At 43.6% G+C, this 27671-nt stretch overlaps 2 protein-coding genes across 2 annotated transcripts; one reads left to right on the top strand and one right to left on the bottom strand.

Moving 5' to 3' along the window:
* Positions 1 to 4175: 4175 nt before the first annotated feature.
* On the bottom strand, positions 4176 to 16605 carry YIPF3 (Yip1 domain family member 3). Its single transcript, XM_063124229.1, has 9 exons — positions 16359 to 16605; positions 11847 to 12044; positions 10995 to 11101; positions 9854 to 9899; positions 8930 to 9022; positions 8083 to 8214; positions 7447 to 7560; positions 6462 to 6585; positions 4176 to 5502 (listed from the first exon to the last, which is right to left on the bottom strand). The coding sequence occupies exons 1-9, from the start codon at positions 16452 to 16454 to the stop codon at positions 5378 to 5380; spliced, it is 1035 nt and encodes a 344-aa protein (XP_062980299.1). The 5' UTR covers positions 16455 to 16605; the 3' UTR covers positions 4176 to 5377.
* Positions 16606 to 16958: 353 nt separating this feature from the next.
* POLR1C (RNA polymerase I and III subunit C) lies at positions 16959 to 26655 on the top strand. The gene is made up of 9 exons (XM_063124228.1): positions 16959 to 17069; positions 20303 to 20374; positions 20795 to 20902; positions 22581 to 22713; positions 22839 to 22955; positions 23232 to 23381; positions 24649 to 24798; positions 25383 to 25499; positions 26224 to 26655. Exons 1-9 carry the CDS (start codon positions 17001 to 17003, stop codon positions 26337 to 26339), a joined length of 1032 nt encoding a protein of 343 aa, XP_062980298.1. The 5' UTR covers positions 16959 to 17000; the 3' UTR covers positions 26340 to 26655.
* The last annotated feature ends 1016 nt before the right edge of the window (positions 26656 to 27671 follow it).

Here is a 27671-nt window from a genome sequence, read left to right as displayed (position 1 = left end):
ATAAGGCCATCGAGTCCAACCCCCTGCTCATTGCAGGAATACACCTTAAAGCATACCTGACAGATTGTTGTCCAGCTGCCTCTTGAATGCCTCTAGTGTGGGAGAGCCCATGACCTCCCTAGGTAACTGGTTCCATTGTTGTACAGCTCTAACAGTTAGGAAGTTTTTCCTGATGTCCAGCTGGAATCTGGCTTCCTGTAACTTGAGCCCATTATTCCGTGTCCTGCACTCTGGGAGGATCAAGAAGGGATCCTTAACATGTCCTCTAAGCAGTGATTTTGCTGCTTTTCCATTACCTGCTTTGGGTTCTTTGAGTTTCGGGAGATGCAGTTAGATAACATAACTATAGCCTTAGGAACTTCAAGAAAATACATGAGGGGCACTGAAGGTTGTGCTTCTTTACTGTTCAGTCACCATTTATTTTCTCCTCTGTATTTTTCTGATAGACTCACAGGATGACATGAAGACTGGCTTTGGTTCTTTTAGTTTGTATCCATTTCTGTTGCTGTTTGCAGCTTTTAATCTAGGGAAGTATGTGGGAGTTACATGAATTTGTTTGCTTTGAGTGGCCAAGGTATAGGGGTGTGTGTGCAAAAATAATTATGAGCAATCAGCTAAGCATTGCTGCAAAGTCATCTCCATTTTAAGAGAGCATATACAGGAGTTTCACTCAAGCAAGCCCCACGTAAATTGGTTATTATTATTATTATTATTGTTATTATTATTATTATTATTATTATTAATTCAATTTATATCCCACCTATATACAGTATACCCTAGGTGGCATACAAAGTTAAAACAATTTAAAAAGATAAAACAATCAATAAACCCTGCAGCATAAATATAAAACAATAAGATGCTAAAAAGGGAAGGGCCTGCAGGAATAATAGGGTCTAATGCCTGCTTAAAGGCAAAGAAGTCAGCAGGCGCATTTCAACTCGCAGCTCATTCTCTTTTCACATAGATTTCACCTATCCCTAGTACATTGCGCCACTGCCCTTTCCTTCCACACCTGTATTCCCTCCAGGGGACTCTGTGAAGGCCTACATCCCAGGGGCAGGCAGGGCAGCCCTGGGCAATATGTTACTTGTAGCACCTATAGAATCCAAACAGCTGTCAGCTTGATTATTGGAGCGATCCATAAATGTGAAACTTGCAGGGAGCACTGCTGCTAATTCCAGATTTTGCCCAAAGGAGGTTGAGAGTGCTATCTAGGCAGTAGGAACATGAAAATAGCTGAGCAGGTCCCTACAGCAACATTTACCCATTTAAAAAGGAAGAATGGGTAATTTTGACGGGTATTTCAGCTCTGTTGACTGTGTTGCACCATTAACCTAATGGCGGGTGTCCACAGAGGTAAATTTGGAAGTGCAGGCAATCATCATGACAGTCCCCAAAGCCACAGTCCCAAGAGGAGTCACAAAAATTAAGGCGGCTGGGTTGATCCATCTGTTTTATGTATGTCATTTGTAGGTCTTCTGTAAACCAAATGGGTTTTAATAAGCAATTAAAAACCAGTCCACTCCCCAGAACTTTGCGTTTCTATATGGATAGGTCACAACAATAAATTGTTGCTGGGAAATTCCTCTCCACAGCCCCAACAGCTACTGTGAGGGTTGCAGCTATGCTCAGAAGGAACAGAAGAGGCTAACAGGTGGGGTGGCAGATTTCATAATCATCCAAACCAATAAAAAAACTCCCACCTCTTCAACTTTGCAAACTCTGGCTCCACTACACCACTGGTGTCCATGTTGGTCCCACACATACAAATCCCTTGCACCCCAAGCCTGAACATCTGTTTTGGTCAGCAACTTGCCTCCTGGATATATCAGCAGTAGAACATGTTGAAGGCCCCACATTCAATACTAGCAAAGACTAGAGGCCTGAGGCCTTGGAGAGCCACTGTTAGGATACAGGACAGTAGATAAGAGCAGGGGGCAACTTGTGTCCCTGCAGATGTTTTCCCCTACAACTGCCATCATTGCTCACCATGGGCTCTGCTGGCTAGGGATGATGGGAGTTGTGTCCCTCCAGATGCTTTTGGCGTACAAGTTGTACAGCCCCTTGATTAGATAGACTTTTGGTCTGCTTTGGTATAAAGCAGCTTCAGAAGTTTAATTGCTCATATTTCTGGTAGGTTAAACATACCTGTTCTTTCAGCTTTTTGGTGCAGGCATTGTCACTTGCAACCCTTTCATCCTTTGTGTAGCTCTTTAATTACCCTGGATCTTCAAGTCACTAAAATGCTTAGGCACCTGTTTCCACACTGAGGTAATTTATAAACATGTACAGCCCCACCTATCCCACTGCAGAGCCTATATTTGTGATGCGCACAGACCACAAAGAAGAGTGTATATATTCATAGCCCCACTTATCTCAAAGGCTCAGAGTAGCCTACAGCCTATTAGAAGTAAACAAAAGTAAACTTAAAAAATGTAAAATAAAATTATTAAATTAAAAAGACCCTGAAGAACCCTAAGCAATCCTATACAGAAGTAAGCCCCACTGAATTCAGTGGGTTGTACTCTCAGTTAAGTGGGTGTAGGATTACACCCTAAAGCCCCATAACAGGTGGGGGTTGGGAGTTGAAAACAAGGACGGTAGGGTGTCAAAAGAGAAGAAGAAACATCTTGTCAGCTCTTTGGGCCAACACACATTATTTGAGACACAGATGTTGCAATGCTGCAGCAAAATTAGCTGCAGTTTTCAATTAAATTCTGTTCCATTAGGAAGACTATTGTTAGAATAGTGCTGGGAAGGGGACTCTAGGGATGTATCCAACTTCCATTAAGTGTTCTTCGTTATTGCTTGGCACTCCTGCTGGAAAGCTGCAGCCTGCAATATCATCAACTGCCAAACTTCTTTATTTAGCTCTGGGCCTTAAATCTGTGGGAACCTCTTAACAGGTTATCGGGGAGCTCTTGTTCTATCCATGGTGGTGGGAGGGTCCCCAAACCCTTAGGGAGAATGAGCAACAGTGGGGCAGGAGGACAAGAGAGCCCCCTTGTATGAACAGAACTCTTTGGGTATAAGCCCCTGTGTACATGGGGCTGAGTAGGCAACAAGATTCAGAAGGATAAGGAACAGTAAGGGGTGTGCATGTGATAACCAGTGTGGTGTAGTGGCTAAGGTGTTGGACTGGGAGTCGGGAGATCCGGGTTCTAGTCCCCACTCGGCCATGGAAACCCACTGGGTGACTTTGGGCCAGTCACATACTCTCAGCCCAACCTACCTCACAGGGTTGTTGTTGTGAGGATAACATGGGGAGGATTATGTACGCCGCCTTGGGTTCCTTGGAGGGAAAAAGGTGGGGTATAAATGCAAATAAATAAATAACTAAATTAGGGAACCTTTTGTAAGAGACAAAGGATAGAAGCAGTAGTTAGAGTTTAAAAAGCCTACAATAGGATTTACTTCAAATGTATTAAAATAATACAAATTGTCAATTCACTTGTACTGTAACCTACTCTGAATCCCCAGGATGGACTGGGACAAGAAGTTAATAAGTGGGTGGGAAATATGATAACTGAGAACCTTCTTCATGACCAAACTAGCTAGGGTTTTTAAAAAAACAACAGGTTTTGGGTACATACATTAATTTAGCACACCCTGTCCTGCACATTTTGTGGTACTTTAGCAAAACTTATATGGAGTCCTACCTTTTGACATAGTAGATGTGTAGACTCCTGGGCAATCAGTGGGTAACATAGGCCACATGAGGGATGAGGTTCTATTGATGCTTAGGACCACCCTATTGTACTTTTTTGGCCCCAGTATTGTTTCCCACACTTCTGCCTCCTGTGCAGATGTAGCTTCATGTATGCCAGTATTTGAGAGGATGATAAACATGATGAGACTGTGATGTGTCATTGTACCTGCAGTACCAACTCTTATATCACATGTGTTGTTATCTTTAGTTTCCACAGGTGACAATTACTGTTACCTACATAAGCCGCCTTGAGTACTATCATTTTGGTGGAAAGGCAAGATATAAATCAAATACATAAATACTTTTAAAAGTTTCAACCAGTGTTATTCTCTTACTAGCCAAGGTATTTTGTAGGATATAATAGCCATATCACGTTGAAACTCAGTAGTTCTTCTGAAAGGACACTACAGACATGAAAATCTGAGTAAAATAACTTTGCAAGGATTGATATTCATGATACACAGACTGGTGATAAGAGTTGCATTTTATTTATACTATTTTTAAAATCAGAAAACTGTTCTTGCTCTTGTTAAATAAATCTCAGTCTCTCTCTCTGTCTCTCTCTTTTTAGTAAAGTACTGGACTTACGTTAAAAAAGAAAGAACTAGAGCAAGGTAGAAAATTAAAATGAAGTGCTTTGAGTTCCAGAGGAAGTCATACTGTGTACATTGGAAGAGTCCAGCCAACAAGATGGTGGGTATATGGTACATAAAAAGGAGTGACTTAATGGCTATAGGAAGAATGAATTTCTGTGAACTGTCAGCAGTCGTCCCAGTTACAGTGTAAATGTGCTTTGTAAAGACATTATGACGGGGATTTCAATGTGGTGAGTTAAACGTGCTACCAACATAAATGCATGACTTAGTAAGCTTAGCGCTACTACTTGAGTAAGAATGACTCCCTCCTCTGGATACATGACTTGCAGTTTAAGCCCAGAAAGGCAAAATAAGTCCCTCCTTGAATCCTAGAATGTCACACAACAAAAAGAACCAAACTAACCAAAAATATCAGTCTCAACATATAAGACATTGTATGTAATATATACAATTCAGAGACTGATTGAAAATAGGTATTATGGACACTTGAACTTGCACTCTGCAGAATATGGAAACACTCTCATGAAGCGGTAAAGAAGGAAGGTGGCCGTCTGCCACTCTTTGCATCAATCAAAGCCAAATGTTGCTTATGTGAAAGGAAGTACCTTGGGTAAAGGAATTTATGACCACAGTTTTGGTTGGAGTTTTAGAACGGAAGGAGAACAGCCTGGAACCGCCTGCTCTTCAGCATTTACGACGAGGGTCCAATGGAAGCAATTGCTCAGAACAAACATCCATTTAATTTAATTCTTCCCTCAGCAAAGGAGAGGATTACAAGCACGTAGGCTAAGAAGACACGAGCAAGCACAAAGGGTGTACAGAGGGAGACTCTGAGCTACGCAATCCCCACTAAATGTGCGCGCAGCGCCAGGAGAAAAGCACTGCCAGCACAGTTTGGCTGGGAAATACATTTCCTCTGAAACATGCTGGGAACCGGCTGCCTTCACTTCCAAGAAGAGATCTGCAGATAAAACAAAGTCCTGCTCCTGTTACTTTGTCCCTTTCCCTAGGTAACAGCAGCAGAGTAGATGACCTATGTAGAGGCAGGGAGAACATGCCAGAGTCTGTAAGGCTACAAGGGCAGCGCAGCAGCCGCTTTGGTTGTGACGTTCAGTACAGCAGAGGAAACAACTGGAATGTCTCTGGCAACTCTCTGAAAGGGAGGGATGTTGGGTCTTTCCAATGTGTCCAGGATGCCTGCAAGTGAAAAAAGTAACAAGCCCAGTCAATATTAAGCCTCCGGTGTATCTGTATCAGGATTTGTCACAGGTTCGTTTCATATTATTTTGGTCTCTTGCTGTCTCAGCACTAATCTTTGCATACACGTGCACTTCTTCCCCTGGGTGTAATTTTTCTCAGTAAACGCCAAAAATGCATAATTAGCGCAGCGTGCCAGTGGAGGGGTGGGGGCTTGAGATGCAACTGGGAAGCAGCCAGGTTCTGGCGTCAAGAAAGAGCTGAGCATTTCACTTTTGACTGCAGACAAAATTAGAAAAGTATTTAGATACGTAGGCACAATGGATGCAAGTTCACCCTGCCCGGCAAAGGCTGTGATCATGAAGGAGGCCGAAAGGCTGGACTGCGCGAGATTTCAACTGGTTCAGACAAAGGGTACAAAAATCTGTACCTCCTTAATGGGGTGCAGGATTGGGTGTGAGAAAAGAGTGCAAATTGTGACAGATGGGTAAAAGTTGCTAGCGCAGGGGCACTCTCAAAGCAAAGCAGTCTTCTGCCCAAGTAATGTCAGCGTTAAGTACCACAACCAACTGCTGCTCTCTCTCGGACATCTCAGGGACTGAAGGCTGGCTTGTATTATTGTGTGTGTGTGTGCAAGTGAGTGAGAAAATGAGTTTCCTATTAGAATAATTAGAACTGGCATTATACATTTGTGCATTCACCACTCTTGATGTTTTCCCTGTACAGAACTTTACAGCAGTGTTGGAAAACTAGTGTGTGTGAACTGGCCCAAAGAGGGAACACAGGGTTAAGAATGCGGCATTCTGACATCTCACAGGAAACAGAAATGGTGGCTTAAAAAGGCTAGAGGATGTTCTCAAAGGTCAGGCCTGGCTGGCTTTGCAGCCTTTGTTCCAACAAGGTGAAAAGCAGAACAACTGCAAAGTATGTCCCTTACTGCTCTCCATTCCTTCTCTTACCTTCTACAACCTTGTGATAAGCGAAGTGCAGATAAAGGAGGAACAGCATGTGCAGGGCAATGAGCGTGCCACACAAAATGAGGCGCTGGGTATGTCCCACTGTGCGTGACACCAACACAGCAACCTAGGAAAGACAAGAGCTCAGATCCGAAGGTTTATAGACTGGTAGGAGACCTAAAGCACAACTGCATGAGGACAACAGAACAATTTCTACGATGACCTTTGGTACAGAATCCACAGGCTTAAAAAGTACCGGATGAACACATGTTGAGCCTTTTCAGCCTTTCACGCCCTTCTTTTAAATGTGAGTTTTTCAGCTGTGAAAGAGGCAATAGCCATGCCTCCAGGGGCCATCAGAGTTTGGGTATTTACATTAGATTTCATGAATAACATGCCAAACTGAGGAAACTGTTATTGCCCGCTAGAGGCAGCAGAGGAAATGCTGCATGAAATTAGCAGAGCCTTTTGGGAATCCACACTTGTCACCAAACAAGAGTTAGGGTGTTTCAAGTCAGCTGTGGTGAAAATGACAGAACCACAGTTTCAAAACAGAACGTCTTTCTGATGCCCTGAAACAACAGCCTAAGCAAATCCAGATTTCAGATTTCAATTCTTCCACCATACGCCAGAACGGTCATTCCTACAATCGATGTACTGTACTGTAGAGGGATTCAGGGATATGTATTTTGACTGACAATTAAAATAACAACCAGATAATATAGTTGAATGCTGTTTATCAACTCCACCATACTTGGCATGACAGATGATGTGTTCAAGTCTGAAGAGGCAAATGCATTATACCATTGGCTAGAGTTAAAGTAAAACTGTTTACCTGGAATGGACATATATAATCTAGTACACACTAATAGAAACTGGGAAGGAAGAAGAAAATAAGCAAATTCAGATACAAATTCTTACATCTACTTTTTGAACCATTCCCCAAACCTGATCTGCCCAGAGCCTCTGTCCGATTGCTGTTACTTACCATTCGTAATGTGGAGAGGCCACCAATCCCCAGCCAGAAGATGTAAAAGAGGGAGTGAAAGTGGATATTGTAGGTGACAAAGAGAGTGATGCAATGCCCAAAAAGTCCGTAACCCTGAAAGAAACACACCAGAGACCGGCATGAAGGCATGTGAAAAATTCCAGACAGTAATATGTTCTTATTGCTCATTCAACCTGCCACAGCCTACCACTCCAGTAGCTGAAGATCAATGAGCTGCAGCTGAATGTCAACATTATGCCTGACTATTCCAGCCAGAAGAATGTCAGGTTATGCTCCAGGCATGTCTAGCAAAATTATGGTTTAATCACCTCCCAGATTTGCGGAGGTGAATTAATTTCTGTTGGAAGCTAACAAGAATGGCCTAATTTCGCTGCCATCTTCCCCGTCTGACATGACCGATTAAAGAAAAAGTTGCTCAGCTACACGGTGCAGATATGAACCAGTTATTCATAAAACACACACACACACACACTCAAAAGTCCAATCCTTTAGATTAGCTTTCCCCAACCTGTGTCTTCCAGATGTGTTGCACACCAACTTCCATCGTCCCCAGCCAGTATGGCTTTAGATTCTGCCAGAGACAAGTAGCTGGCTGGAGAGCTTATTCTTACTTACCAGTAGTGACAACATTTGGACCATGGTGATTTGAGCATTGCACAAGTATGCGAGGAAATAGATGAAAGAAGAGACACCTATCCAGTAACCAAAGCAGGTGCCAATCGCTGTACCCATCAGTGTGCCTTCTCTCTGCAGAAAAGAACAAGAACAGCAGGTGGGCAACCATGATCTGGGGGGAGGGGAGCAGGATGAACCACCAGCACCCCACTTAGCCCTCCACAGGCCACATGATATCAGGGGATATCAAAAGGGGCAGGGCCATGGTTCTCAACGGCTGCATCAGGAAGATCATCCTGCTCATACAGCTGTTGGGAACCAGCTTCGCCTGCCCTGTGTCTATACAAGGACACAGGGCAGGTGAAACCACCACTCCCCCAATGCCCTTGTGATCTGTGATCAGAGTTAACAAGGGGATTCCCCTGCAAATGACTTGTTCTCCATTAGGAGGTTGTATGGCATACAGGGAAATCTTGTTATCTCCACAGATCAGAGATAAGAAGGGAATTCCTCTCCCCCGCCTCCTTTCCTAGCCTACAGTAGCTTCCAGGCCAGGGGGAGAGGCCCACGGAGGAACCCAAACCTCTACAGTCTGGATGAGCAGGCTCCATGGGCTGGCGATTGCCCTTCCCTGCACTAGAGGGACACACTGTGCAAACCGAAAATGGGGCTATCAAGCAGTATCTGCTACAGATATTCCATTGTAGTCAAATCTGCAGTAGGCATTACCTGCACCTCAAAACAGCTCTCCCTCACAAGGGAATGTCCATGATACTTCAACACCCCTGAATAGAACGCTTAAAACAACTCTGGCTAGTAACTTGCCAGGAAAGGAAGTTCTGCTTACAATGATGGTATCTGATGTCTTCATTCCATGCAGCAAGATGGCCACTAGTGTGAAGACCAGCATGAGGGGACCATAAAGCTCACCAGCTATCTTCTATAAAAGAAAAAAGGTATAGTAGTCCTTGATCAGTGTTCTGGGAAGCCAACTGTATCAATCAATTAGAAAATGTGCCCAGAAAATGTTCTGGAGCATTTGCAGGAGTAAAAGAACCAGCAAGAGAAAACAATTATGCTATTTTATAAGTAGCAAGTATTAGTGATCCCTTTCTAGTAAATGGCTTTGGGCCTGCTAGGCTGATGTGAAGTGTAATACGAAAACCCATGGTGTGCAGACATAAATGAAACAGTTTAATTTCACATATTATGTTCATGTAGCTTGAAATTCAGGTTCTAAGATCTCCAGTGATGCCCTAAGCACCCAGCTGTCAGATTAAAGGCAGGACAGCTACTCTTTGACATCAAAGCATCTGAGCCAAAGGCAGTCGATAGTGGCCTTGACTTTTCAGCCAGCCCAAGCCCATTGTGATATCAGAACAGTTCAGCCAACGGCATCCAGAGAAGCACAGCAAAACACAGAAGACAGTGGCGAAAGAAAAAAGTGAGAAGGGAGTACAGGACTGCTCAGAAGTTTGAATAGTACTGCCACCGTACTGGTATGGATGGGCTGTTTGCTAAATAATATAAACTATGAACCAATGAAGGAGAGTGAAACTGTATGTTAGTGAGGCAAAGGAACTCTACTTGGAGAAACAATCATTCTTTACCAAACTGATTCACTACCAGGAAAATACTATTGTGCATCCATGATAAAACACAGTACCACACCACCTTTATAGGTAGAGGAAATGGGGCAGAACATAACCACACAAGTACATTCGAAATATTAAACCAAAATTTCAACGTACTGTGTAGTACATGAGCTCACCTGGGGAAAATTAATCATCTTCACAGGTATCATGGATTCCAGCAACCTGAATGAGAACAAAATGTTCAGGGGAGTGTTAATAGCTATGAACATGGAATCAGAAATCTTAGATTACCATCCCATTTAAATTATTTATTTATTTATTACATTTATATCCCGCCTTTTTTCCTCCAAGGAACCCAAGGCGGTGTACATAATCATCTTCCTCTCCATGTTATCCTCACAACAACAACCCTGTGAGGTAGGTTGGGCTGAGAGTATGTGATTGGCCAAAGTCACCCAGTGGGTTTCCATGGCCAAGTGGGGACTAGAACCCGGATCTCCTGACTCCCAGTCCAACACCTTAGCCACTACACCACACTGGCTCTGTTCAGATTGAAAAATAGGATACAAAATCAATACAATTATGCAAGATCTTATGCTATAGAATCAGAACTTTGATGGAGGAAGGCTACACTTCTCATTACATAACCCATACACAGCCCTGTTAAATTAGACATACAACTTTGGGATGGTGAATTGGGGCAGGAGGAGAGAGAAGAAGGGCATCAGTCCTAATCTTGTCTGCTCTATACTGGCATATTGTCCACAGCAGAATTTCTTACTGTTCTGCAGTCAGCACAATAGTCATGGAGGTTACATCCGCCAGAAAAGGGGCTTAGCAGCAGTTTGTGCCTCTCGATCATCAGTACTGTGAGAACAGATTAATGGAATTCTGATTTATGCTCACTGGACAGGGCACATAAGGCTAAGGAATCTGCTGAACTGACAATCCATAGCCCTGTTTTGCTCATGCAATAGAATCAAAAGTTTGATAATGAAACAGCTTGGCATGATCTGTGCGAGGAACGACACTACGGCTAGGAAAATCCTTCATCACCTCCTCACAGTTCCCTGCAAGCAAACAGAAGAGCAGTGTGGTTCTTGTTCCTGTAACCTAAGCACTGTTTATGGGAATTATCAGCTTATTTTTTCTTTATTAAAAATTGGAAGATATTGGGTGGCAAAAATCGGTTTCTAAAATGGATTGCACTTCTGCTATGAACATAGCTTCATTTGCAAAGGGTAGCCGTATATAAGCTACTTCATAGACAAGGGATAGCCAGAGAAGTGGGAGGGAAAACCTGCCAAGTCCGCTTACCTGTTCCGAACTTGGTTTGGCTCCACATCAAAGTAGGGCCTGAGGATATCAATATTGGCATAAAGATTGAAGGCCTTTGAGGCTTGTCGTTTTCCTGCCTGCCACATCTAAAAAAGGGAGAGGCAGGGAGAGATTAATCAAATCAAGCGCACTTTTCTCACTGCAGCAGAAAGACTGGTTTATTATAGTGCAACTAGGGCTTCTGCACAAGCATTAGCATTCATCCCACCTTTTAGGTTAGAGTGGACTACGTCGGTGATCTTTGTAGTTGGCCACTAGAAGGTTATGCTCCTATTAAAAAGCCTGGACAATAGCTTGGAACTGGTGGCAGCAGACCACTATCTCTGCAGGTAAATACTTCTTGTCAGTGTAGAGGGCTCAGACTCACTGATAAGTTCTTGCTCAGCATCCCAAAACAGAAATACTTAAGGAGCCTATTGCAAGATCATGCATGTAGAAGAAGATGCTACTTCTCTAGCTTTACTTTCTCCGATCTAAAATAGGAACACAGAGGCCATTTTTTCTAGGTGTGAGTTAACCTTACTTCTGAAGACCAAAAGGAACTAAATCTAATTCTGGGAAATTGGTTTTTGTAAACCCTATACTGTTTGCACTGACTCTGTGCCTGGCAAGGCCCATGACTCACATAGGTTCTCGAGACCATAAGTTATCCATCTAAAAAAGACAGGCATGAACACAGAAGCTGGGAATGCACTATGGAGGAAGCATCAAACCCCTGTCCCCAGAAGATTACAATCAGAAGCATGCAGGAACCAGCAGGTTCCTGGCCCCAGAACTCAGTCAAATCAGAGAAGCGGCAACAACAGAGAAGCAGGTAAAATCTTTGTTTACCTGATCAGCTACTTGGCGCCCCAGCTGCCCTTTAAAACCCTTCATCCCCAAGAACTCTCCATCTTCTTCATCTGCAGCAGCTGCTTCTGCATCCACTTCTTCTTCTTTCATGCGCTGGTGCATCTCACCCATGTCTTCAAAGCTGGAGCCAGATGTGTCATCCATGTTTTCCATGTCAATTACTGCAGAACCCCCACCCTGCACAATGTGAAAATATGCACAGTTGAAGATTGGGCATCAAACATTACCCAGAGGTGCAGCCCAACCAACAGAAAGAGGGCTGAAATAAATTCCTCTTATTACAGGGGTGCACATGAGCTGCATATGCACACATGAATCACTTAAGAACAAGGCCATGCATGGTGTGACCTCAAACAGCCCAGGAAAGAGACCCCCCAAAACACACATGTACAATCCAGGCAAAGCGCACTTATACACACAGATGCACACACACCAAGCCCAAGAAAACCCACACACAAACAAAATGCCAAAAGAAGCAAACACACACACACACACACACACACACACACACCCCAAAAATGATGCACACACAATGGACAGGCAGAACACCTCCCCTTTCCCCCACCAATCTGTCTAACCCCTGCCTCCCCAAATGCTCGCAACCATTGCTACTCTTTTTTTTCCCTGGGTGGCTGGCAACACTTCAAAATAAAGCCCTGGATTTCAGCCACTCACCATTTTTATTTTGTAAGAATGCATCTGGGGCCCATGTAGGTCTTAGAGGTATGTTTGAAAATAAAGATGGTGCTTTACAGCATCCCTGCCTCCCAGTTAAAAAAAATAGTCAAAAAACAAAACATGATGGGCAGGGAGTTTGGCAGGCATCACGCTGCGGACTCCAAGAGTAAGAGGAAACCTACCCTTTCTATTTGGTACATTCTTCCAATCTCACTGAGTGATCTTAATGTCCAACAATAACTAGCAAAAGCTCCCACTGAACTTTATGAAGAAGTTACTTACTTACTTACTTACTTATTTATAAATGCAAGACTCGTGTACGAATAAAAAGAATTGGAGCTCTCCTGTCAGGATCTCCAAACAGCTCAGACAAAATGCACTGGCAATAATTTAGGTACAAAACAAATCCAGCGCACACAGTCCACCCAAACTAGTAGAGCTCATTGCAACAGACTAGAGAGAAGACTGAAGCCAGCTATTTACAGCCTTACTTTGGTTATCCATGCTCTGAAAACCTCCAGACTAGATGAGTGCAATGTATCGTAAATGGGTCTGCCTTTGATGATGGCCTGGAAACTGAAATTGGTATGGACCACAGCTGTGAGGTTACTAATAGGGATGGGGCATTGGGAACATTTCTAGCCAGTGGTATATGAGCCCTGCTGACTCTTGGTTTGAACTCCTGAGTCAAGTTCAAACTGCTGATGGTCACTTTTAAAGCCCTTTTGTGGCTTGAAACCTGGGCACATGAAGGAACCTTCTATCAACCTGTCCGTACGCTATGGGCAGGAAGTAGGTCTTCCAGTGTGTGGGCCTTCAACTCCTAGAAGCCCCTGCCAGCATCGATAATGGTCAGGAATGCTGGGAGATGAAGTCCAAAACACCCACAGATCTACTTTCTACACACCCCTGACCTATGGAAACCCTCCTCAGGTGCCCTTAAAGTTGGAGGTGAGGTAGCTGGTGCCAAGGACAGCAGCCACCACAAAAGCCCAAAAGAAGCCACCAGCCTTTGACCTCAAGAACCCTGATCACAAGATGCTGCTTGCTAATCATGCTGCTGAAAATGTTTTAACCCTGGGTTTTGCCCTGTGGAGTCTTTTGCCATTTTAAATGAGCTGTGTTTTTGTTTTGTTTTATTAATATAAACCACCCTGTAAATATTATTTCCTGAGGTGCAGGGCATAAATGCATCAAAGTAAATAACAAAAGGCAGCACAAGAGACCATATGAGGTGCAGAGGCCTTTAGGCATTAACCCTAAAACTAGAAAAACTGGAAAACTGGACCTCTTCACCCATAACTAGCATAACCTTTTTGAAGTTTCAACATTTTATGCATGTCTGCACTGGTCAAACTTCTGCTTAAAATTTAAAAGAGCAAAATTGGTTGGGTAGCTCTCTTGTAAACAGCCCAGAGAGCTTCAGCTATGGGGCAGTATATACTGTAAATGTAATAAATAAATAAATAAATAGTAATAAGTCGTACACTACCGTATTCTTATATTAGATATTGCTTTTCCTGCCTGCCTCGCTCATCATGCCTACACTACGTTCCAAATATGATTGCTACCACAGCTTCTTCACAACAGTAGATGCTTGGAAAAAGATAGCCCATAGGTGTGTTGGATCATCAACTTGTGTGCCTGCTTACCCTACCCTGTGCCTGTTTGCATTCTCTTCCCCTCCTTATTGTTTTACTATGATTTTATTAGATTGTAAGCCTATGCGGCAGAGTCTTGCTATTTACTGTTTTACTCTGTACAGCACCATGTACATTGATGGTGCTATATAAATAAATAATAATAATAATAATAAGGTGATGGGTAGAGCATGGACCTCACAGTAAACATCTATAGTAGGTCTCCTTTGTAAAACATGTAGGAATTGCTGTCAAAACAGCAAAACCAAATGCTTACAGGAAGCCTATAGCCCTGTTCAGAAGACACCTTAAACCACAGCTTTAACCACAGTGCTTAAGTCAAAAAGCCTTAAGCACTGTAGTTAAAGCTGTGGTTTATGGTGTCTTCTGAACAGGGCCAATATCTCTACAAGGTCTGCAACTGTGATTAATAGAGTGATAGATATTCTATTGGATAGAAAAGACTTTTCTACAGCAGGATGCCTGACTCCCTATATAGAGACAGGAGGCAATTAGATGAAAGTAAGTTATGCAATTGGTAGCTTGTCTCTCTTGTAAAGTCATGTTTGTCTGCTGAAAGTGTATGCAATGGAAAGTCAACAGAAACAGAATGTAAGAGATATGTATAAGGCCTCTTTGGATAGGCAGAAAGCACTACAAGGAGCTGGTGAGTGGGGCTGTTTCTTCTGATGGCTTAAGTTAAAATTGCAGGAAGTTTGGCAAAGAAAAAAAAAAGAACAACAAAAAGGTAAATTGGGGGCTTGGGTAGAAATACCTCATGATATATTTTATTAGGCCACCAAGAGTTAATCCAATTACAGGTTAACAAATTCTATATCATTTTTGGAATAAATTCATCAATGTTGCTGTCCAATTTTATTTTAAAATTGGTGAATAATACACACAACTGCTAAATAGACCAGATATAGAGGCAGTCTTTTTTAATGGCATAAAAAACCCTGAAATCCTCAATAAAAGGTACTGCCTATATGGGTCTGAGCCTACCAGGCGTTCCCACATCCAGTTTTCCATACTGGCAGCAGCATTTGTGCAAAAAGGTTCCTAGGAGAAGGCCAAGGGGGCATCTCCCTTCTTTACAAAAGGTTCCTGTGTCCTCAGTACATAATTAACTTTTAAAAAACAACTTATCTCTTAAAACCACAATTATCACTTAAAACTAGTTCGCCGGATGCCATGGAAAGAGCAGCCATTGCAGAGAAGAACTCTATAACTATGCATTTTAACAAAACACTGTACCAAGATTTATTTTATTTTTACTGGTGTTTTAAAGGGTGTTACAAGTATAAACATTCCTGGGATAGCTAAGTTAATTATCAAACCCACAGCCTTATGAAGTTTTCATAATTCAAGCTAAATACTAACACCATCTAGAGGCAACTGTTAACAAAATTACTGATTATGCAAGGTCCTGCTGGTTATTCTGACACAAAAACCCATAATAAATAGATAAACCTGATATCCATGTCTGGAAGCAGGAACTGAAATTCGTCCCACCGAGTTCAAAGGGGCTGACTCCCAACTAAATCTGCGTATCATTATAGTTTCAACGCTTTCCACGATTCCCAGGAGAAAACAGCTATCTCCAGTATTTGAGCCAGTAAGCCTGTGTGCACCAGTTGCTGGGGAACATGGGTGGGAGGGTGCTGTTGCACGATGTCCTGCTTGTTCATCCTTGGCCAATGGCTGGTTGGCTGGCTACTGTGTGAACAGAGTGCAGAACTAGATGGGCCCATGGTCTGATCCAACAGGGCAATTATTTATTGCATTTCTATACTACCCAATAGCCGAAGCTCTTTGGGTGGTTCACAAAAACGTCTTATATTCTTATTAAATTTCTTGCCAGATTTTTAAAAAGCAGGTTGCTGTGTCGCTGATGCCTTAACCCAGGGGGTGGGGAACGTGTGGCCCCCAGATGCTGGCGGACTGCAATTCCCATCAGCCCTAACCAGCACAGCCAGTGGTGAGAGACGATGGGAGGCGCAGTTAACAACATCTGGAGGACCACATGTTCCCCATCCCTTAACCCAAACCAGTGATGTCAAGGACGGCACCGAAGGTGGCAGTTACTCCGAGTTAATTACTCCGGAAGAGGGCATTGTAATTCGGAGCATACACCTGGCCGTTGAAGGCCTGGGTCTCCCCGCCCCCATACCTGCATATTGTCCTCGAAGGCCCCCCACTCCGCCGTCGCAGTTCCACCCCTCGCTGCTCCGGCGCCGGCGGCTGCGGTTAACCCAGGGCTGGACATTTTCCCACCACCAGTTGCGGAGGAGCAAGCGCCCCCCCTTCTCCTCTCCTCCACTAGCGGAGGATACAGGAAATCAGGGCCCGACAGTAGATGGAGAGAGAAGGACCCGGATGTAACCGAGCTGACCCGACCTACTCAGTAGGTATGGGGCTCCCCAGCAGAACTGAGGACGTGGAGACGCGAGAGTTCTCGCGACGTTTCGTGACATTCGGCCTGTCCACAGCGCCATCTTGGTTGCTCCGGACCACAAAGTCTAAGCAAGGGATACGTGAAACAGCAGACCGCGAAAGACAAACAGGGAAAGGAAGGACACGGACGGCCCAAGACGCGGATAGTAGCTCAGTCGGAGCGCCACGCACAATATGGCAGCCCACACTGACCAACCTCCTTTCTTCCGCCTATAAAGGTACTTGCGCCATAGGAAGCCGTATATCACGTGATAGACGGAGCTTTCCCCCTCACGCTCCTAAAGAAAACCCAAAACAAAATCCTACTGCGCTTGCGCTGTGGCTGCAGATTGCTTCTTCGTAGCACGTTGGCTGAAAGATGGCGGCGCCCGGTAGCGTGGAAGAGATGCGGAGTCGGGTAGTGCTGGGCGAGTTTGGGGTCCGCAACGTAAGTGAGAACGGGTGGGAGAGCAAGGTCTGGTCACGAAGTGGGTCTTGCAAACAGTTTGAGCCTGAGGCTCCTCGGAGTGAGACCACAGGTGAGAGTCTCACGTCTTTTGAGTGAGTGTCAGTGAAGCCGACCCTTATTGCGATTCACGCGTGCCTGTGTACTTACCTGTTTAGACAGGGGGAAAAGACCTACACGTTGTAGCATTCCCCAGCCAGCCGTTCTTTTAAGAACGTCAGAAGAGCCCTGCAGGATCCGACCAAGGGGCCGTCTAGGCCAGCATTCTGCTCACACAAATGGTTAATCAGCTCCCTGTGGGAAACCCACAAGCACGACATGAGTGCAGCAACACCCTCCCACCCACGTTCCCCAGCAACTGGTGTACATAGGTCTTTGATAATGGAGATAGTATATTCTGCTTTTCCATCCAGCTGGGGTCCAAGGCGGATTATATGAGAACTTTAAATCCGGTGCAAAAATCGGAGTAACCTGCCATACTAATATAGAAAAGTACCAGTCAGCGTCTTTTGAGCTGAATACGCGAAGCAGCTGTATTTTAAGAAGTATTGTGTTAGAGACACACTGATATGAAAGTTCTTGTCTGAGATGTTTGGTCTGTTATGGCTGTTTCCTGCATGCAAGTCAACCCTTCCTATTGTACTGGTTGCTTGAATATAATTAAAGGTGCAATCTTGGAGCTACTCCTCTGCTGAGGGAACTGCACTGGCTGCCTATTCGCTGCCAGGCCAGGTTTAAGGTTCTTGTACTTGTGTACAAAGCCCTAAACAACTTGGGACCAGGATACCTGAGAGTGCCTTCTCCCTTACCAACCTGCCTGGTCACTGAGGGCATCTGAGGGTATGCTCCCAGTGGCTCCACATAGACCCATCCTCAGACTGGAATCCACCAGGAGAAGAGGTAGCCCCCCTCCTATGGAATTCCCTGCCTCTGGAGGTCAGGCAGGCGCCAACTTTGTATTCCTTTCGGCACCTCCTGAAGACATCATTATTCCAGGAAGCCTATCCCTAATGACCAGCCACAGTTCACTGTACATTTTGCTTCTTTTAAAATCTATTTTAAAGTGTTTTATTCTGTTTTTATTTTATCTTGTATTCTGCTCCAAAATTTTGAATGGGGAGTGGTATATAAACATTGTAAATAAATAATAAATAAATAATCCTATGCATGTTTGGACAGAAAAAAGTCCTACAACTCCCAACATGCCCCAACCCTAATATGTATGTATGAACCCCTCTGTCTGTGTTGTTCAAGTAACTTACATTTGAACATTGGTACTTATCGACCTTTATTGCTTCTGAACAGAGAAAGCTGGGTTATACAGTGTCAGACCATTGATCTATCTAACTCTATATGTCCTACATCAGGGATGCACAACATTTTGAACTCTGAGGGCTGCATGTGATGTTCGCTCAGGAGGCAGGGGCCACATGCATTCATTCAAATCGGGTTTCAGGCCTGGTTTTGGAACGGAAACTGCCTTGGTCGCCCTGTGGGATGACCTCTGTCGGGAGAGAGACAGGGGGAGTGCGACCCTGTTGGTTCTCCTGGACCTCTCAGCGGCCTTCGATACCATCGACCATGGTATCCTTCTGGATAGGTTGTCTGAGCTGGGAGTTGGAGGTACTGCGTTGCAGTGGTTCCGCTCCTACTTGGATGGCCGATTCCAGAAGGTGGTGCTGGGGGATTATTGCTCTGTGCCGTGGCTCCTAAGCCATGGGGTTCCGCAGGGCTCTATCTTATCCCCTATGCTGTTTAACATATACATGAAGCCGCTGGGGGAGGTTAGCCGGAGATGTGGACTGAGGTGTCATCAATATGCGGATGATACCCAGCTCTACCTTTCCTTTTCATCAAACCCAGGTGAGGCAGTGACTGTTCTGAACCAGTGCCTCGGCACGGTAATGGACTGGATGAGGGCTAACAAACTGAGACTCAATCCAGACAAGACGGAGGTACTGTTAGCGGGTGGTTCATCTGTCCGGCGAGGTGATGTTTGCCCTGTCCTGGACGGGGTTGCACTCTCCCTAAAGGATCGGGTCCGTAGTTTGGGGGTGCTCTTGGATCCAGAACTGTCACTTGAGGCACAGGTGAACTCAGTGGCAAAGAGCACCTTTTATCAGCTTAGGTTGATATACCAACTACGCCCTTATCTGGACAGAGATAGCCTAGCTACAGTTATCCATGCTCTGATAACCTCTCGCTTGGATTACTGCAATGTGTTATACGTGGGGCTGCCTTTGAAAACGGTCCGGAAGCTTCAGCTGGTACAAAATAGGGCAGCCCGTTTACTAACAGGGACTGGCTGGCGAGATCACATTACGCCAGTCCTTTTCCAGCTTCATTGGCTGCCAGTCCAGGTCCGGGCTCAATTCAAAGTGCTGGTATTGACATTTAAAGCCCTAAACGGTTTGGGGCCAGGTTATCTGAAGGAACGCCTCCTCCCATATGTACCTGCCCGGACCCTAAGGTCATCTACAGGGGCCCTTCTCCGTGAGCCCCTGCCAAAGGAAGTGAGGCAGGTGGCTACTAGAAGGAGGGCTTTCTCCGCTGTGGCACCCCGGTTGTGGAACGAGGTCCCCAGAGAGGTCCACCTGGCGCCTACACTGTACTGCTTTCGTCGCCAGCTGAAGACCTTTTTATTCACTCAGTATTTTAACGCTTAATTTTAACTTAAATGTAAATTTTACTGTTTTAACTCTGTATTTTAATCTTATATCAACTTTGCTGTGTGGTTTTATCCTGGTTGCGCTTTTTATACTGTATTTCGTAATTGTGTTTTAACCTGTTGGGTGTTTTACTGTGGTTTTAATTTTTGTGAACCGCCCAGAGAGCTTCGGCTATTGGGCGGTATAAAAATGTAATAAATAAATAAATAAATGTGCGCACACATTCTCTCCTAATGATCCTGGTACAGATCAAACTTTCCTTGCCAGTAGTGGCCAGAAAAGAGCTATCTGTATGAGGAACTCTGTGAGAGCGAGTAAAGAGTATAGTGGCGGGAAAATCGGTGGGGTTCAGGGCATTGGGGCCTCAGTAAAGGCCTTAGGCGGGGGCAGGTTGTGCACCCCTGCTCTACATGGAGGGACAGTGGTTTTTTGGGATGTCAGGCAGGGGTATTTCCCATCCCTCCCTGGGGATTGAACCTGGCGTCTTCTGCATACAAAGCATGTGCTCTATTACTGAGCTGCAACCTCTCCTGCTGCCTTTTCCAGGTCCACACAACAGACTTTCCTGGGAATTACTCTGGATATGATGATGCCTGGGATAAGAAGAAGTTTGAAAAGGTGAGAGGTTTTGGTGCTTAGGGAAATGGGTTGGAGGCCAAAGGCTGGTTTACTTCCCTTGGGCTTTTGTGCTTGCTTTTGTCCTTGGCAGCAACCAGCAGGGTTATAGAATGACCTGTCTCCCTTGGTGTTGCTGTCTTATGTGTGGCTTTGTTTAGGGAGTAAGGCTTTTCAGACACCTGTAGACTTAGAAATGCTGTAGGTACAATGGGCTGAACCTCCTGCTCCCTGCATAAAGTGCACATATTAGCCTGAACATCAACCTTTTTCTCCGTGATAGAACTGATCAAACAGACTCTTGATTCTAAGGATTATTTGTCACATCTTGTACTTTGCCACTTAAGGCATTTTATGGCGATTAAGGAATCATGCCTACACACAACGTCTGTTATTATCGCTGTCTTTTCCTCTTCCCCACAGAATTTCAGAGTAGATGTGATCCACATGGATGAAAGCACTTTAGAATTCGACATGGTGGGGATTGATGCGGCCATTGCTAATGCTTTCCGACGCATCTTGCTTGCCGAGGTATCATTTTGTCTATCTCAGTGAGTAATAAGACACTTCCTAGATATTTCTATGGATTGTGACTTTATTGTCCGGGTTTGGATACTATTACTTTCTAAAGGTACAAGAAGGCCTATATAGACCAGGATTTTTTTTAAATTTAAATTTCCTTCAAAAGTATACACAAAATATTTTGAGATGCTAATCAAAAGCTCTAATATGGAGGAGAAATTGAAATAGAAGGCCTTGAGAACCATTATTTGAAGGTTTTATAAAAAAAGATTTAGAGGAGTTTGTGTTATGCAGTAAACATTACAAATTTTAAAAATACATCTTTTTTAGGGGAAGAGAACACTTGCTCATAAATTTAAGATGCTATTGGGATTTAGGAAAAAAAAAGGTGTTGCCTAAAATAGCAGGCTTGGTGCTATACTATAAGGTCTGTACTTGAGTGATAATGTACATAGGTCAGATTTTTTTATTGCGTTTTATCAGAAGTAGTGGTGATAGCCATTAACAGAAGTGGCTTTTAAAAAAATTCAGCCCAGTCCTAGTGGATGATGATTGGCCACAATAGGTGAACGAAACCTCTACAGTATATTGATAAGCTGTGTAAAGCTTTGCCCCAGCAGCTGCTGCTAACAATGGAGGAAGAGTGGTTTCATCTGTGCCCTGCTTGTGTGCTTTTCATAAGAACTGGCTAGTCACAGTTAAGAATGGACTACTGGACTAGATGGGCCCTATGCTGGATCCAGCAAGGGTAAACTTGAGATGCTAAGCCTAAGTAATTTTCTGGTAATGGAAGTGCATGCAAGCCTCTGTTCCAGCATAGTCATCTATGCACTGAACTAGCTCTCCCACTTACTCCTTCATGGGGTCTGGCTGCATCATGGGTGGTAGATAGGAAAGGTGTCTTTGAAATGCACCAGAAATATTCCCATGGAATACTGGATTGGATCCAGACTTAGAGAAGACCCATTGAACTCAATGGGGCTTAAATTAGTGATTGTAACCTTTGTCATGATTTCAGTTGGTCTGTTCTAAATAGGACTCAGTCTGGATCCAGCCCTTTGGTAGTTCTGCAGATGAATATCTCATCTGCAAGTGTGAAGTATTGTGGATAAGCTAGTCTGTCCTTCTAGACTGGCTGTCAACATATAACCTTAAAAGCAGGAGATCTCTGAGAGAACTGTTTTAATTCTTTACGTTGAGTTACCTGCACACTGTTTTTGTAAAATTTAAGTAAAATCTTTTAAAATCATGAGATTATACTAAGTTGGACTTTTCACCTTGGCTATCAAATCTGTGCAACACCCATGCACAACCTGGTGCCCTCCAGATGTTTTGGATTTCAAGCTGGCTGGAGCTGTAGGAGTTGAAGCATTGGGACGACACCAGATTGGGTAAAGCTGCTCTAGGATATGTATGGCAGATACATGATCTAGTTTGCCTGTTCAGCATTATTGGGGCTTGAAACAAGTCTTGAGTTGATAGTTGAATCAAGACACTACTGGGGCTGATATAGTGGATTTTTGGTTTAGATCCCTTTAAGGTATGGTATGAATGAATAGCACTAGACCTTCAGAATCCAACAATAGGACTGAAATAATAGATGTAGCTTATTGAGGACACATCCCTTGAAAGACTATGTGAGCTGAAGATCTCTTTGTAATGACAGTTCTTTTTTTCTCTTGCCAAGGTACCCACCATGGCAGTAGAGAAGGTTTTTGTGTACAATAACACCTCCATCGTGCAAGATGAAATCCTGGCTCATCGCTTGGGTCTGATCCCTATCCGTGCAGATCCTCGTCTCTTTGAATACAAGAGCGAAGGTGAGAAAGGCATTTGTGGGGAGCGAGGCTGCCTAGGCCAGAGTAGACACTAAAAGAATACATGTATCCAACTAAAATAGAGGTCACTTGGGGAGGCTTCAGTCTGTTCTTTCTTTCTTTTGCAGAAGATGAATGTGATGAAATCAACACCCTGCAATTCCAATTGAAAATAAAGTGTAGCAGGAACCCTCAGGCAGCTAGGGAGTCATCTGACCCAAATGAGCTCTACATCAACCATAAAGGTAACATGACTGCTTAGGAGTAAATAGGCCCTATTCTTCGGTGTGTCCAACCTCACTTCTGGTTATTGTGACAGACACTCACCTTCCCTAAATCTCAGTCTTCCGCTCCTGCAGCCCTGGCACGAAGACTCCTTAGCCCTACTTCACAGTGTGAATTGCTCGTGCCTTCCCTCCCATAATACCTTTGCTATTTTTCCTTGGTTGGTTGGTGAGAGTTGATTCAAATGCCTGCCTAGTTACAGGCTCAACTTTTTCTATGGCCTTCTCTTTGCACAGTTTACAGCAAGCACATGGAATGGGTGCCACTGGGGTCGCAGGCCGACAACATGAATGCAGACTTCCGTCCTGTGCACGACGACATCCTCATTGCTCAGCTGCGTCCTGGCCAAGAGATCGATGTCCTTATGCACTGTGTAAAGGGCGTCGGTGAGTCTGTTGGTGGGCTGAGATGGAATTGGCACGCCTAACTTTTTAGAAATGAAGGGCATGGGAACACTAAAGGACAGTTTTACTAGTATCCTTTTAACCAGAGGATAGCATGCCTCTGGTTTGATTGAGTGGGTATTTGCTATTGTTAGACTTCATCAACAGGTTGTGTTCTACTGTTGGAGGTTTGGATCGGGATAAAGTTGGGTTTTTTTAATCACACTACACGTGTGGCTTGCCTGGTGCCAAAATGTTTGTGTTATCAGCAGGAACTGTACTGTGAATGACCGCTATTAAGAATGGGATTGTCACTGGTCCTGTTCAGATAACACGTTAAGCCATGGTGGTTAAGCATTTTGAGCTAAACATTATGGCTTAGCATGTTGTGTGAAACATTCCTAACTATAGTGGCTACGTAATCATGGTTTAAACACGCTCACTACCCATTTGCTGCAAAAGGGTTGGTGGCCTAACCATGGGTTAGCATGTCATCTGAACAGGCCCACTGTCAGTACATTCTTGATTTAATTTCCTTCTGACATCACTGTTTAGTTCTTTGTCTTGCCCTGTAATGAATGTAAACCTGAAACTAACTATAACGCTCGATACATCTAATGAAGTGGGCAATAGGTCATGAAAGGTTATGCCAAAATAAATGTATTAATCTTTAAAGGGGCCAAAGACACTTTGTTGTTTTTGCTGCAATAGAGTAAATATGGCTACTGTCTAGAAATTATTTTTAAAGGATAAAATCCCTTTTGGCAGCCGAGAAAAAAAAACACCCTGAGGGTGTAGTAGGTTTCTTCCCCGTGATAAGAGCATATCTCTTTCCCCACCCTCACCTGTTTCCCATTCGACCTTAAAATACTTTGAAGGGAAATGGTCAGTGGTTTTCCTGCCCTGGAAGTGACTGAAATGCTAATCAGCCTTATTGCCAGGTAGAAGGGCCAGGAGGAAATTGCATCATTCTAAGTGACTCAGTCTCCTAACAAACCCTTCATTAGCTGCATTAATGTGCCTATGGATTTAAACGCTGTGCTTCTGCCTCATTCTACTGTATCATACACTACTGACAAATTACTACTGTGTTTTATAGGCCCATTTGAGGACGTCCAACTTATTTTAATTATAAACTAGGAACCAGCTGAGTGTACCCCAAATCCCTGCCTACTTCCAGGTTCCTCTCACTGCCTCTCCTGTCACCACCCCCATTTTTTGTTTTGTTTTCATTCATTGATTCGTTTCTTAAAAAGCACTCTTTCTTTAGGTAAAGATCATGCAAAGTTTTCTCCGGTTGCGACAGCCAGCTACCGGCTATTGCCAGAAATCACTCTATTGCAGCCTATTGAAGGGGAAGCAGCCGTGAGGCTAAAGAAGTGCTTTTCCTCTGGAGTTATTGAGGTCCAGGAAATTGAAGGTATTTTGTACTTCCTTCCCTTCCGACTATAAAAAGACGCTATTTATTTAGACACACAACCATTACGACCAATGTTGTCTCGATACTGACAAATCTATAGAAGTGTCATCCTTCTGTGGTCTCATTTCTAACCTATAGCCTCTCCCCACCTCCACCCCATCACTCTGTTTGGAGTGTAGCTGTTAGAAATAGAAAACGTTGGCTTTATAATTCCCCTGCTCATTCTGCTTGCAAAATAATTTAAGGTGCTTTCTCTATTTGGCTATTAAAAAGTCATGAGAATACTTGATCTTAGCTTGTGAAAAACATCTGAGGGACTAGCTGGTCCTTAAAATACTAAGATGATGCAAATTAAGCAAGCATACTGCAATTAGCCTTTGGTGAGATGGGCAAGGTTTTCATGAGCTAGCTGGTAAATGAGCAAATGCTACTTAGGTACTACGAGATGAGCATTCAGAGAATTCTCTGGATCTGTTTCTCATGTGGAGAAATGTTTTGTATTTGGGGCGCAGCACTGATTGGAACAGGATCCTAATTCAGAAGCAGGTTGGGATAAGTTTTTAAATGTTGGTCTCTTTCACTAGGGAAAAAAGTGGCAAGAGTAGCGAACGCTCGATTGGACACATTTAGTAGAGAAATCTTTCGTCATGATGACTTGAAAAACCTTGTGCGCCTGGCTCGAGTGCGAGATCACTACATCTGTGAGTAGCCTTTCAAATGCTTCAATTTCTGGCCCCCTCTCTGTGCCCTCTTAAAATACAGTCACCAAGTAGATTCTTGTGTAGTATTGGAAATGCCATGAATCAAAGGGCCCTCATTTTGTTTTCCATGCCTCTACACTATAGTTCTGTATAAAAGCTGTTTGACTCTAAATTTGTATAACTTTTATTATGAAACTAAATGATCTTTGGCAATCATTTTAATTGATCTCATCCCAAAGTCGAATCTTTAAAACAATCTCTCAGTCATGCTTAGAAATCCACAAGCCATAGCATAAGTGGGATGAGGATGCGTGTTTTGGGGACCTGGTACACTTCCCAAAACATAAAGCAGAATTCCTCAACCTGGTGCCCTCCACATATTACAGACTATAACTGCCGTTAGCCATACTGGCTGAGATTGATGGGAGTTGTAGTCCAACACATCTGGACAGCACCAAATTTGGAAGCCTGCTCTTAAAGGCTTACAAAAAGAGCAGAATTTTTTCTCGACCTCAGATTGGAAGTTATAATATTCTGAATGATTAGGGATATTAACAAGGCTATGAGACCGCACACATTGCTTTGTTGGCACCAAGGAGGAAATAGCTTGCTAATAAACAGATGTCTTGGCAGTAAGATGTTTGGGTGGAGGTTGTTTTTGTTTTTAACTTTTGCTTAGTGATAACTGAGCTATGTGGAATCTGATACTAGTTTGTTTCTCCAGTTTCTGTGGAGTCAACAGGTATCCTGCCTCCAGATGTGTTGGTGAGTGAGGCTATCAAGGTATTAATGGGGAAATGTCAGCATTTCTTAGAAGAGCTGAAATCCATCCAGAAGTAAATGAAGGAATACAAAGTTTCAGCAAAAGGGTCTACTTGATTGAGAACTCTGCAGCTGTGTTTTGAGAAGAAAGGCTCCAAGCAAGTTTGTCAGCTGGGAAGGAGAGAACTACCTCTACAAAGGATGCAAGACTGAAACTGGTTGCTGTTACGTTCCTACCTTTTTGGCACTGATGTAAGATATGGCTGAATGGCAGAGGTGTAATAAAGTGCCACCGTGCATCTTTTTCAAAGCCCAAAATGTACTGATGGGGGTGAAAAAAGCTTTAGCCTTTGACAAATATCTCATAAAAGGATTAAAGTATTGTGTAAACACACGAATGTGTAGGATATTAATAATGAACTGCAAGACTTTCCATGTTGTCATCCGCAGCTTGACTTGAGGCCTGTATCAGAGAGCTGATACAGACCCACCTCTTAGCAGTGAATCACCAGGCGCACAGCACCTTAACATTAGTCTTTTGACAATGTGTACTGAACTAGGTAATCTCAAGGTGCTATACAATAAAAGTCTAATGCTAATGCCCATGATCCTTCTAGCAAGCACTCTGACAGGGGTTTGCTTCTCTGCTCCTACTTATTAAGGAACGTGAAGTAGCTTCCTATCCTGTAACGGATATAGCCTTTTTTCTTCAAGGGAGGGCAGGGACATATGAAATAGTGAATTATCTCATCTCTGCTTCCTAATGTCCTCTTTTGTATTCTCTGCCTAAACTGTGTAAAATTATTTTAGTATTTTAAATGTGTTTCCTCATTATGGAAGCTTACAGAATTCTTGCTTCATGATAGTTTGCACATCGGCACCAGTTAGTTTTCTGATTTCACACAGACAATAATTCCTAGTTTTTTAGTTCTTTCTGTTCAGTATTTTTTTCTGGCAAGATTACTAATGTGCACACTAATAGGACATGTTGAGTTAAGACAAAAGTCTGCCATACTTTTCGTCATTCTCTTTCTTCCTCCACCCCTTATTTTCAGCTTAAATGCATTCTGGCAGGAAGTGAATTCTAAAAACAGTGTAACAGTTCAAGTTTGGCCACTTTGGTATATAATTTCTTCTAGACTTAGAAGTAGTATGCTCATTGATAATGGTCTTAAATGCTCATTTTTAAAAGGTTGCTTTTAAGTGCTTTGAAGCCAGGCTCTTCTGTTAAGGGAATTTGAAATGAGGGTTAGAGAAATTCTGTACATGCCTCCTTTGTGGGTCAGGCTCAACTGACCTTAGTAATTGGAAGTCTTATGAGAATACCTTTCATGGCTTCAAAGGTTGTATGTTTGTGGTTGCCTTACGTTCTAGTGCGTGTTGCGTTCAAGCCTTTCACTCATTACCTTT

The sequence above is a fragment of the Elgaria multicarinata genome, chromosome 4 (assembly GCF_023053635.1).
Source record: "Elgaria multicarinata webbii isolate HBS135686 ecotype San Diego chromosome 4, rElgMul1.1.pri, whole genome shotgun sequence".
Classification (NCBI taxonomy): domain Eukaryota; kingdom Metazoa; phylum Chordata; class Lepidosauria; order Squamata; family Anguidae; genus Elgaria; species Elgaria multicarinata.
Note: the sequence above shows the minus strand (reverse complement) of the source record. Positions and strands in the feature narration are given on the sequence as shown.

What these genes read in the sequence shown, in the direction of transcription:
- POLR1C (XM_063124228.1), top strand. Translation starts at nt 17,001, where the DNA reads ATGGCGGCGCCCGGTAGCGTGGAAGAGATGCGGAGTCGGGTAGTGCTG. An exon ending in ATAAGAAGAAGTTTGAAAAG is followed by an intron (nt 20,375 to 20,794) that starts GTGAGAGGTTTT and finishes TCTTCCCCACAG; the next exon opens with AATTTCAGAGTAGATGTGAT. An exon ending in GCTCTACATCAACCATAAAG is followed by an intron (nt 22,956 to 23,231) that starts GTAACATGACTG and finishes CTCTTTGCACAG; the next exon opens with TTTACAGCAAGCACATGGAA.
- YIPF3 (XM_063124229.1), bottom strand. Translation starts at nt 16,454, where the DNA reads ATGTCCAGCCCTGGGTTAACCGCAGCCGCCGGCGCCGGAGCAGCGAGG. An exon ending in GGCGCCAAGTAGCTGATCAG is followed by an intron (nt 11,102 to 11,846) that starts GTAAACAAAGAT and finishes TCCCTTTTTTAG; the next exon opens with ATGTGGCAGGCAGGAAAACG. An exon ending in TTATCACAAGGTTGTAGAAG is followed by an intron (nt 5,503 to 6,461) that starts GTAAGAGAAGGA and finishes TTTCACTTGCAG; the next exon opens with GCATCCTGGACACATTGGAA.